At 37.9% G+C, this 12,898-nt stretch overlaps 1 protein-coding gene across 5 annotated transcripts in view; it reads right to left on the bottom strand.

Annotated features, from left to right (window-relative positions):
• The window catches only part of DCLK2 (doublecortin like kinase 2), a 72,352-nt gene that overhangs the window by 43,224 nt on the left and 16,230 nt on the right, over positions 1-12,898 (bottom strand). For all 5 annotated transcript variants that reach the window (XR_008332202.1, XR_008332203.1, XM_053403148.1 and 2 more), the window contains exon 2: positions 11,966-12,300. Coding sequence is in view for 3 of the 5 variants with exons in the window: in XM_053403148.1 (XP_053259123.1) it covers positions 11,966-12,300 (335 nt within the window). In the remaining 2 variants the exon portion in view is untranslated. The remainder of the gene's footprint in view (positions 1-11,965; positions 12,301-12,898) is intronic.

The following is a 12,898-nucleotide window of genomic DNA, read 5'->3' on the forward strand; positions in this document are numbered from 1 at the left end:
TAGGCTGAAACATGTAGCACTGAGCATTTGTTTGATTCTATTATCAAGCTCAATGACACAACGTTCTCTCCTCCCAGTATCCGGTTAGCTTTAGCATAACCTCATGATAAAGGATAAATGTCTACATAAGTATGGAGAAAAAGTAATTCACCTCAACATAGTTAAGCAGTTTTGACAAGACAAATACTTAACTCTTTCCTAGCCTGCCTGATCAACAGGAATATCTATCCTCTGTACAGAAAAAATAATAATTGTTCCTCTCTTTGTAAAGGTTTAAAATTAACCATACTCTAAGAGAAATCACACCCACCCAACTCCCAAATATGATTCAAGCCCTCATTTGTGGTATTCATTGTACAATAGCTGGAAAAGGTGCATGCCCACACTATGAGACCACAAAAGAAAACCGAACACCCTAAGCTCTAAAGCAATTTTGCCCCCTTTTTGTCCATTTCTCTTTGTCTACTTGTTCCATGATCTAACACAGATTGGGAAAGCCCTTTTGTGCAGTGCTAGGCATGCAGCTGATCCTTTTACAGTAGCATAATAATAAATGTAAATAAAATACTAAGAAGGGGTGAACATCACAATGAAGAACAAAGCAGGGGGGATTTGCAAATGTAGGAAAATGAGTACTTTTATTTGGAATTTGAAGAGAGGTGTATTGCAGCTATGAAGCTCTGCTTTTCTGAATGCAGTCTCCCAGTTGAATAGTCACATGTGAATATGGCTACCAAAAACTGCATTTTATGAAAGTTATCTTTTTCAGATTATGAATACGATAAAGTAAATATACAAAAGGATTATGGTTTCTAATGTAAAGATTTTCTGCTGACTATCTATTATGTATAAGTGGACTCCTCCAATGAGCAGCAATTTCATTATGTTTACATTTGCACATGTGGAATATATTATTTGAAAAGTATCTGAACAAGCAGCAAGTAAAAATGCTACTAGACACATCCCCATGGAGAAAAGGGCTTCTCGGCCATGCTTTTGATCACCTTCATTAGCTTTCCATTTAATTTTATGTTTCCATCAGTTTTGGAAGTCCCTGTACTGAAGCTGATTTCTATTGTATTCATTTCACTTTTTAAAGAAAAGCAACACAGCTCATTTTGTTTATAAGCTAAAGCAATCCTGGTCAGCTATGCTATTCTTGCAAATCTAAAAGCTTACATCTGGGGCTTCTGAGTGGAACCATTCCAGGATAGTTACATTGCTTCCAAGGTGCAGTTAACAATGGTCTCCTGAATTTGGCTCGCTTCCAAGTAAATGAAAACAAGCTTGAACTGTTTCAAGGCAAATAGTGGATGACATTCTTCTTTCAAAAGGAATAAAGCCTTGATGAAAAGAAAGCAGCCCTCAACCTCAGATGCAAGCTGTAGTAAAACATCAAGCTAGGGAAAGACAGTTAAATTCTCTTTTGTGCAAGATCTAAATGCCACCTATGGCCTTGGACAATATTAATGTCAAGGAAACAGGATATGGTTTTAACGTTTTGAAAGAGGAAATGCTCAGTTTAATGGACAAAGGAAAGGAAGCTTGAGTGTACAGCACACCCAATAATAATTGGCAGCGGAGTGTGAGCATGTGTATGTGTGTTTTTAGTTGAGAAATAATGACAAGCAGCTCAACTAGAAATACTCAGGACTATACAGCTGCAGATAAAAACTTTGTAAATATGACACCAGATGAAGACAGTGAGCTATGGCAAATTCAATGTATTTTTCAAAACGTTTTTCAAAAAAGCATTTTCACAGTGTTTTTTAATATATGTGTAGATTCCACCTCAGTGTGAATCAGTGCTCACTTTGCATGTATTATTGAAATACAATGGCATCTAATTAGGGACAGCACCCTAGCCTTAATCACAGTCTCCTCTATTACATTCAATAATACAGGTACCAACAATCCTCCAAGCAACATGGCTATACTCCGAGCAGAATACTTTAGGTTGAAGACAATGGGAAAACCTAGTAAAACCAATGTGACTTAACTCATTCATTACTTTACTTTGATTTCAATTGCCCTACTCCAAGAATGACTAAGATGGGATTCAACTAACTGTAGGATCTTTGAACATGGTTTATTGTTCTTCTCTGATACATTTACAAATTATTATTTTTTTAGGGAAGTGCAAGCTTAATTGCCAATTCACACATTGTATTTCTAATCACCATTCTGTGCCTGTTCTAATTTAAAGAAGAACTCCCTCATCCTCTCACGTTAGTACATCCCTATTAAAATTAATGTATTGTTCAGCTAAACTGTCTGAATCCATTGTGTTAATAGTTTGGGCCCTTAAAGTGCAAAATGCAAGGAAAGCTTGCTGTAGAAATAGGTCAGCAATTCATTTCCCATTTCATATCTGCCACCAACAAGCCCAGACCTAGACTTAAAAAAATTATCTCCGCAGCCTGCAGCATATAGTAGAAGGTGAAAAGGCCACTTCAATTCCTCCCTGCTGAATAGCACTGCTTGCTCAGACTGCAGATTGTTTACTGTCAAAGCGTCACAGGCACTTTTATAAAAGGACCTGCATGGGGCAGTGGGAAGGCAAATGGATGTAAGTGTTTTAATTCTTGTCCTTAAACACTAAACCACTAGATTATCTAGGGGCTGAACCAAGATACAAAGAAACACACAGCGTTAGCTTAAAGCAACTATAGCTTAATGAACTACATTTTAGAAATAAATTATCCATAGCTGATGCTTTCTGCCCACAAACAACCCATTATACTGTCAGAATCTAGAGACAGCAGGGTGTTAAATGGTTCTGAAATATCAGTGCATGATAAATTGGGGATTTACCAAAAGGGTTTGGCAGATCAATTTGTACGTATAAAAACAAAAGACACCAAGCAGCTTATCTGTTGCTGAAGGTATGCTACTAAGCAAAGAAAAAAGCAAACATAAATATATTTGAGCTATCTAACAATACAGGTTGCACCTAAAATAAAACTCTTGCTTACAATTAGAGTACTCCCAAGAAGGGAACTGCAAGAAAAACACTTATCCCAGTATTTCTAATACATAAATGACTCACTGGCCAACTCAATTTAGTTTGGAATAAAAGATGCAAGATTAAACCAATTAAAATGTCAAAATGCAAATTTGAGTTAGTCCTGTCCTCACTGGACAGACTGCAATTACAACTCCAGCTGTGATATGAGGCTGGAAAGAAACTGTGAAATAAAGCTAGATGTGTGTGTGTGTTTTTTTAAAAATAGATTATTTTATTGTATTTATATTGTTTGACTGAGAGGCAATGGAAATATTTTAATTAAACATTTCTATGAACAGGAATTCATGTTTAATACATTTAAGGTTCACATAATCATCAGGAAGAGGCCAATTCACTGGTACTGTGCATGCTTTGCATACAGATGGTCCTAGGTTTAAATCTTGACCTCTCTAGTTAAAGTGATCAGGTACCGAGTAATGTGAAAGACTGAGACCCTGGAGAACCAGTGCTACTCAGAATAGACAATGCTGAGTTAAACAGTCTAACCTAGCACAAGGGTGTTCCCTATATAGCTATCTATATTTCTTGAGTGGGCACCTTCTTTGCCATGTCTCTAACACAAATTACGATTTGCATGGACATTATCTTAACATAAAGGTAAAGGTAAAGGGACCCCTCATCGTTAGGTCCAGTCGTGGACGACTCTGGGGTTGCAGCACTCATCTCGCTTTACTGGCCGAGGGAGCCGGTGTTTGTCCACAGACAGCTTCCGGGTCATGTGGCCAGCATGACAAAGCCGCTTCTGGAGAACCAGAGCAGCACACAGAAACCCCATTTACCTTCCCGCCAGAGCGGTACCTATTTATCTACTTGCACTTGATGTGCTTTCGAACTGCTAGGTTGGCAGGAGCAGGGACTGAGCAACAGGAGCTCATCCCGTTGCGAGGATTCAAACCACCGACCTTCTGATCGGCAAGCCCCTCTATCTTAACATAGATGCCATCTATTCACATTTCATGTTTTATATTGTTGTGTCTAGACTTTACACTGACTGTAATCAGGAAGATAATTCATAAGAGGTTAGTTGAGAGCGGCTGAAGTCCTCCCACTTGCACAGCATAATCCTATACATGGCCTAAGTAGACATTATATTAATGGTGCAGTTAAAATGCACCATGATGTGGCTGCTAAAAATCAAAGCCTCCCCAAAAATCAAAAACTGCCTCCCATGCATAAGTTTCCCGTACTATTTTGTACCATTGGTCCATGCTTACTCCTGACAGGTCTCTGTCGGTGTCTGGTTATGATGTTTCTGGCTGCTGAAAGTAGGTGGGTTATGAGTTCTATGTGGTGTAAATGGGCATTATTGTCTTGGAAGATGTTTAGTAGGGCCAATTCTGGGGTGATTTCTAATACTTGCTAAGTTATTTTACATAGCAGTGGCAGTTTTAATCTGAAATCTTAGGAGCAGTACTGCGCCCGGAACTCAGAAATTGCTCGCGCTAATGAAATGCTCTGTTACAAAATGCGCCTAGAAAGACAATGGGAGTTTCGAACACTGGTAACAATGAATGGGTGCCAACTGCAAATAAATATTAGGCAAGCCTGACAGTTTCAAAGTTTGTTGCTTTGCTTACTAAATACAATTAAATTAAACATGCTAATTTAGATCACTTACTAAGACACAATAAAATTCTCCAATGCGAATTAAAAATGTTCCAATGCAAATTATCCTAAAACCCAATCTAAAATTCTGGATGACCTCATGCAGCAGTTTCAAGTAGATGTTAAACAGCATGGAAGATACTCCTCATCCATCTTCTGAGTGTTGTGGTCTCCATGCCAAAATTGGCCCTGAACCCCAAATGCAATGGATATAGAAAATCAGTCTCTAAGCACGCCTGTATTTGGTCACCGTCCAACTGCTCAAGAACCTTGCACAACACAAAGACATTTGCAACCAGCCTATAGTTGTTCAAGTCTTCTGGGTCAAATCTAGGGTGGATACTATTGATTACAATCAGAAGAAAGTGGATCTATTCTAATTTCACGCAGAAAACTTAACAACTGCTTACAGTCAATGCGCATGCTGTATCATTTGAAAATGAGCCAACAACAATATTCATTATAGACAGTAAGGGAAAAGAAAGGATACAACCCCTTGCTGCCAATGGAATTCTGGAATGAGTAAGAAATTGAACTGAAATCATTATTCTTGGGTTTGTTGCCTGATCATCAGACAACCCAGGCAATATGACCAGAAGCATCTAAGAGTCTGCCAGTGTCGAAAGACTGAATATCTTTCTGTACTAGTTATTATTAATCAGGCCACTACGGCATACAAAACACAGCAGAGATTACAATTTAATATTCCAGTACAAATCCAAAAAAGATTATTCATGTGCATCTATTTGAGGACAACTTACAACCTTACCTACGAATAAAAACAGTGATTTGGAAATTGGAGAGCCTAACAGTGTGGTTAATCACTGAAAACATTCGGATTACTTTCACAACTGAAAACAGCATTCAGGAAACAAAAAATATAAAGCACACCCAACAGATGTGTCTTCATTTAACAAATTTATAAAACTTCATAATACTGAAAGAAACTCTAAAGAGAGGTCTTTCTAGATTTCCTTCCAAAGCTGATAACTATTAAGGCTGTGCATCAGCCTCAGGCAAATCCTGGATATCAAACTTGAATGATTTGGGTTTATCTGGGATTTGCCCAGAGTGGTTTAAAGCAGCCCTGGACCAGTCCGAGTCGAGTCTACCCAAAGTGATTCAGGTGGGGGGCGGTCATGTGACTGCATGTTTAAATAGGATTTTAAACCCTAATCAAACTTGGGGTCGGTGGCAAGAAAGGGGAGAAAGAGACACAGGCAAGAATCTCTGCCTGTGTCTTTTCCTCCTGACCACAGACGATGTGTAATTAGGGTTTCAAACCACAATTAAACAACTAGGGCTGCAAAAGGTCCCCAGTTTGGTTCAGGGTCTGGAATGGGTTAGGTCCAGATCATCCTGGGTCAGACTGAACCTGACTCAAAGCACCAAATTGGGCCCCAGACTAGATCAGGTGGACATGCCCAACCCCAGTATATATCCACCACAGTATTAGCAAACATTACAAGGTGTATTGTTTATTAGTACACATACAAGTGTCTAGAGACAATGACATTTGATTATTATAAGCTAAAGATAAGCTGTGCATTTTGGCATATTTACTCAACTCGTGAACATCTCCCAAACTTATACTCTCTAAATAATTCCCAATAATAATTCCCATCATCTCTGACCACTGGTCCTGTTAGCTAGGGATGATGGGAGTTGTAGTCCCAAAACATCTGGAGGGCCAAGTTTGGGGATGCCTGTTCTAAAGAATATACAGCAAATCGAACCTATTTAGTTACTTCTAAGGATTAGTCTCTAAACTCAACTGTATTTAGAAGCCCAGGCTCACACAAACCACTTGCCAAATGCAGGCATGGGTGTAGCCATGGGGGGGGGGGAAGGGGGCAGCTGCCCCCCCGATCAAATAAAATAATAGAAATACTTAACTGACCAACCAATTATGTCAGTTCTGCTCCCCCTAACAAAAGTCCTGGCTATGCCCATGAATTCAGTTATTTTATCATGCATATGCAGTATGCATGACATATATGTTTAAAAAAACAGACAGCTGCTGTATAATGCTACAATATACTTTGCATTATATATTCACAGAAATATGGAGAGCCATTCTTTCACACATATATAAAGACACTAGGCATTCCCAATCCAGTTCCTTTCAGAGCCTTTGGGCCAGAACTTCCATCAGCCAATGGCAAAACAGTGCAAGTTGCAGACAAAAAACATTTGGAGGAGAAAGCTATCGTACACTATCACTTTCATTTTATGAATGCACTGGTGATAAAAAGCCAGAGATTTAAAATGCCAACCGATAACTGTAGAGCCATCTAGATAACCAGAAGAATGTAATGGAAATAAGAGCAAATTATGAGGTCAATAGAAAGATTTATTGATTGTACCACATGTTCAATCTAATGGAGTGAACAGAATTACCAGAGAGGCAGGTGGTACAGGGAATGTTAGCTATAGAACTGTAGTAAAAAAAAGTTCCAAGCAGAATGAGAGGCAGCCCAAAGGCAGATTATCATCCATCAAAGCAACCCTCACACCATGGAGGTCTGACAAATTGGCAAGGATATTATAATATACGGGCTAAAGAACAGGATGCAGCTTAAAAGAATAACAAAGAAGCCGCTTTAATGAGAGAAGATAAAGTTGGAGGTTTCAATGGAATGGCATGCAGCTGGTTAAAATTGACAGACAAGTCCAAAAGGAATAGTGCAGGCTAGCAAAACAGCTTCCCATGCACCCTGTCCCATTCTCCCTAGCTATTGTTCTTCATTATTCACTTCATTCCTACTTCTCTCAATTATTTTTCTACTAGGTGTTGATATTATTTTTATTAGCGATCTAGTTTTCTATCATTTTCTTTTAAAAATGTAATTATTTGTTCTCTTTCAGCTTTTCCCCCAGTTGTGGAGCTAACACGTTATCTGCAGGTGCAATTTTGAAGTCAAAATAGACCTGACATTGCAAGGGTCACTTCTTTGAATGACCCTCTTGGGGATGGTGTTCTATCCTAACCTGCTTGTAGTCGTATTTGAAATTATGTAAAACATAACATAGTTGTGTTTTTAAAAAAAGAAAAAACCCTAATGTTTTCCCATCAATTAGGACACATGCCTATAAATTCTGTTCACAGTACTAACAGTCAGAAGCAAACGAAGGAGTCTGTAAGCTAATTTTGCAGCTTCACCATATGATCTTGTGCACAGTGGAGAATAAGATGAAATGAGGTGTACTGTTTTGGGAATGAAGGATAATACATTGATGTAGCACTGGGAACCAACCTTAGGCCTAGAACAGCAGTCATTTGTATTTTATTTAAAAAACAGAAAACTGTAATAGACAACTGTTAATTCAGTAACCCTTTTTAAAGTCTGCAGAGGTAGTGCAAATAAGAACAAAGCTGTATCAAAGCAAAACTTATTTACTAATTTACCTTCTAGCTAGCATGCCAGAATATAAACTAGACTGCCAAACAAGCTAGTTGATGAAAAGCATTGCATTTAGCTCCCTTCTTCCAGTTCTTAACAAATGTGTATTAACCTAGATTGGATGTGGAGCAGTCAGTTTTCTTGCAGCAGCTGAGAGAAAAATGCGTCATGAACCCACATGGTAGGATGTGATTCATTCCATACCATCCTTTCCTGTTACAATCATTACTGCTTGGCTTCAGTTGCTCTGCCATATAGTGGATTATCATTCAAGTGGTCAAAATTTCAACTTGAAATACTTGAAGGACTGCCTTTTCCCAATCTGGGACCTGTGTTCTGCAAGGGAGGGATGGAAGATGCCTTCTTGTGATCTTGCTGATGGGCTTTTTGAGGGAATGTGGGATAGGAATCTTCTTGCTGGCAGCGTTTCAGTTATGGAACTTCCTCTCTCTGGAGATACAGCAATCACCCAGACTAATAAAGAGTTTTAGAAAGCAACTTAAAAACACATCCATTCATGTTGGCATTTGAGTGCTATTTAGGAAAACTAGGCTTAGGGTTGCATTTAACTGGACTCTGTTATAGCCTTGAAGATACAGATCATTTCATTCTGCTTAAAGGCAGCTACTGCAGCATTAATATATTTGGGCATTGCTTCTTTTGAACTTATGCCACCAAAGAAGATTGTTACAAGCCAAAATGTGTCTGTCAGCATCAGGATACATTGAACACAACCAGATTATATCATTAACATGTTCTGAATTGTGTAGAGATGTGTTATCTTCACTTGTGGTTGTATAGGCAATGTTAATACCTATGCAGTATTTGGTTCATGTACTTTACAACTCCAGGAATGTATTTAAGCTTCGATATATAATCTATGTTTATGCAAATGTTATACGTTGGATTTATGATATAATTTTAAATGAGACACTTGTTTGTGTTATGTGCATTATGTGTCCTGGTTCTCTGATAATGCCTTTCGCTTGCATGAATGGAAGACAAGGAGTGTATTTTAGCCTACTGCAAAAATATAAATGTTACATTCACTCATCTGCCTCTGGAAATCAGTAAACATGTTAATGAATGAGTTGCTGGTTGACTAGCCATCTAATTTCCAAATTCTAGAGTGCAAGGTGCTGACATTTACAAAATGGAAGCCTATGGGATTACTTACATTCCAAGCTGAAAAAACACCTAGCATAATGTTGAAAACTAAATAAAACAGTAATATCCCAAGGATACGATATCCTTTCCCCCCACAATTCACAACTGGTGGGGTTTTATGGGTTGGTGTTTTTGGTTTTTGTTTTAAAGCAGCAGCCTGCAAGAGTAAAATTTTGTCCTTGACTGGTTTTCTCCTGTTTGGCTTTCATTATACCACAGAGAATCAAAGGAGAGAAAAGCTTCCATAAGCTACATAGTGGTTTTGTTTTCACTTGGCTCTTCCAGTTTAAATCTAGTTCTCTGTAGACTTCAGCTGTCTTTATCTGAAATGGAATTAGCTAATCTAACCAAATCACTAAAACAAAACAATCACATAACAAAAAAATGCAGTGGAGCAGAAGTTATGAGGGGGGAAATCGAAAAATTGTCCAGTAGCACCTTAGAGACCAATTAAGTTTGTTCTGGGTATAAGCTTTTGTGTGCATGCACACTTCTTCAGATACACTGAAGCAGAAGTCACTAGACCCTTATATATAGTGGGAGGGTGGGATGGGGTACTTCTCAGAAAGGTAGTAAGAGATGGGCGATTGACTCAATGGGTTATGAGGTTTTGAGTGTAATTCAATCCATAGAATCTGGGGCTAAAGTATATAGCCTTTCACTCTAAAAAGTTTTCCATTAACCTTTGAAAGCATGTTTCTACTAGCTTTAGGTACTGTTTCATTACAGAAGTCTAGTATCCTTCCTCAGAGAATTATCAAATAGCAAGTGTCTCCTTCCACCTTTCTTTCACACAATCAGGATCTGTTGCCAAGCTAATATCTTACTGATAAAATGCGAAGGTTCAGATTTAGATGCACAAATACATTATCTACTGTTTATTAACAAACTGAGCTGATTTAATTTAAAACCAGGATCCCTGCTTCAAGTAAGGTGAATGCAAAGTGGAACTAAACTGTGCAAAATGGAAAACTATATGGAAGAGGGGACAGAATTATCCCGAAGTGGAAATATCCTATAGGTTTCCAACCAGCCAGTCAAGAACAAGAGCATATCACACTTTGTGGAACATTTTGTTGCTGGCCCCATTTGGGCACTGCAAACTAAAATTAGTAGTGGATTTAGATTTTGTCAGGGTGAAACCCTTGGCATATTGGAGTAGGGACTTAGTGGAATCTATTAGCCAGCTTCAGTAAATTACCAGACTATGCTGTGTTGTTAATAAGTACACATGTTTCCCTACCAGAGAGATCAATAACTGCAGCTGAAGCCATATTGTTTAGAGCTGCCCTAAGGGACAAAAAGACATGTTTTTGGTTTGCTTTTTTTAAAAAAACAAGTTTCTATTCCCCCCCTAATCTATTCCACTCACAGTGGCAGTTTCAGCTGTGCCTCATAAAGAGCCTAGAATAAAGCTTGGAGGTTATTTCTACAATCCAGATTCTGGGGCTCAGTTATCAAAAATGCTATCCCAAATCCATTATGTTTCAGTAATATTTGACTACTACCTTGGGTAATTGACACTGTGGGTGTCCATGGTACTGTGAATTCAGCGCATCACAGATAACACTCCTGGTGATTATATGACCTTTTCTCACATAAGGAAAATTAAGCAATACAGTAGTCCCAGATACATGCTGAGTATTATTGAACATCAATAGATGGTATAGCCTTGAAGAGTGCAATATATTTTAAATATATATATATTTTAAAATATGTACACCTGAGTCTTTAGGGAATGACAATGCAAAGATCTGAAATGAATTCAAGTAAATAAGTGCCACATAGACTCAATATTTTCCTGTTTGAATAAGATTCAGTCAGTAGCTGAACAAAGGAGAAGCACTATGCTTCCATAGGCACATGATACTTGGACCCATTATGGTTGACAAAGATTATTCCATAATCTGCTATTTACCGTATATTCTCCCACAGTAGCTTGTGAAGCAGTTTACTTATATAGCATGGGCTGCAGTTTTGTCAATAGGGTCTGCGGAGAAAAAGAAGGCTATACCTTCTCATATAATAGTATATATGTTCATCTGTGGCTCCAGGCATACTAAGTGATTCAGCATAAATCATATTCTTTTACCAGAATGCATACTTCAACATTTGGGAGGAAAACTCTATTGTTTTAAGAGCTTACCGTGTTGAAAAGTCTCATGTATGTGTAGGTGTTCAAGGTCTTATTAAATTCAAAAATCAAACCCTATGATTGTTTTTTTAAAATACATCTATTTCTTATGATGTCAAGGAGGACAGATCACAATATATATTTTTATAACATGCTGAACTGTGCATTTCAAAAAGAGAAAGTAGAACATGATTCGCCATTTAGAACTGAGCTTCTAACAAACTCCTTTCAGTCTCTTCCAACATTACAATGATATATTTAAAAAGTGCTGCCCAAGCAGATTTGGAGGCATGAGCAATTTACCTCATTAGAAAATAAGTTCAATCAGTTGGTAATTGGACGCAAAGTGCCTTGTCTGCCAAACTCTATAGTGTGCTTTCATCATGTTAAACTGCAGGAGGACAATACAAGTAAATGAACTTTCATCTAGGCATTGCCGCAATAAAAGAAAAAGGCTATTTCAATTTCAAAAAGGCAGGAATTGTGTTATATTGTCCAATGGAGTAAGGGGAAGATGTTTGATGAGATTAACTTGACAAGTACAGCTCAACACAGGCAAAGGTTCACTCTGGGTCACTTGAATATTTCAAGTAAATTTAAGATTGCAGTCTTATAAATTCATCTTACCTGTTTTCCATCCAGTGTGCAAATTCTCTTGACAACTCCAGAATCTAACTTAATAGCTTCTGTTATATCAGTCAACACCTGGTCAAAGGAATGAGCAGTCTTTTTATTCAGCAAAATCCTCACAGCTTTCCGTGGCTTCACTCCACTCCGTATAACGGTTACCAGCTTGGGTTTAATGAAGTCTTTGCTCTCCTTCAGTTCACTTCTTGCAGATGTCAAAGATGTGAGGGATCGAGATGACACAGATTTTATGTTGACAGACCAATTAGGATTAACGTTCTTAGTGTAATCAACTTTCCGAAATGGCTCATTGGATGCACAGACATAGCTTTCACCTGGTGTAGAAGATGGGAGACAAAACGCAAACATTATTATTTCTTTCATTTCATTTATTTAATCTCCTTTGTATTCACCTGCTATATCCCATCTACCTCATAGATTTGAGAATGATTTTGATTTAAACCTATCATTGCACAAAAGTTAAAAAGAAAACACCACCCCATCAACTTGATTTCAACTAGATATCTTTCAGGCATCAGATGCTAGATAATAATTCACCTATTAAAGCTGTTTTTTTTTTACAAAGATGAATCTGGCTGAAAATTAAGCTCTTATTTCATTCTTTACAAATTGCAATATTATTATTTTAATATTTGCAAATTGCATTCCATCCCTCCATATACGAAACCTTACTTCATAATCATGCTTGGATTGGAGCAGCCCTATGCATTATAGCCACAGAGCACATTCAGACCCCTTAGATCAGGGCTTCTCAAATTTCCTATCATGAGAGATTTGAAAAATGCAAGTGCTAGGTAAAATTGCATACAAAGAATTAGGAACAGAACATAGGAAGCTGCCTTATACTCAGAGGCTGAGGTCAATATTGTCTACTTTAAATGGCAGTGGTTCTCCAGGGTTTCATGCAATTCT

The sequence above is a fragment of the Podarcis raffonei genome, chromosome 9 (assembly GCF_027172205.1).
Source record: "Podarcis raffonei isolate rPodRaf1 chromosome 9, rPodRaf1.pri, whole genome shotgun sequence".
NCBI lineage: Eukaryota > Metazoa > Chordata > Lepidosauria > Squamata > Lacertidae > Podarcis > Podarcis raffonei.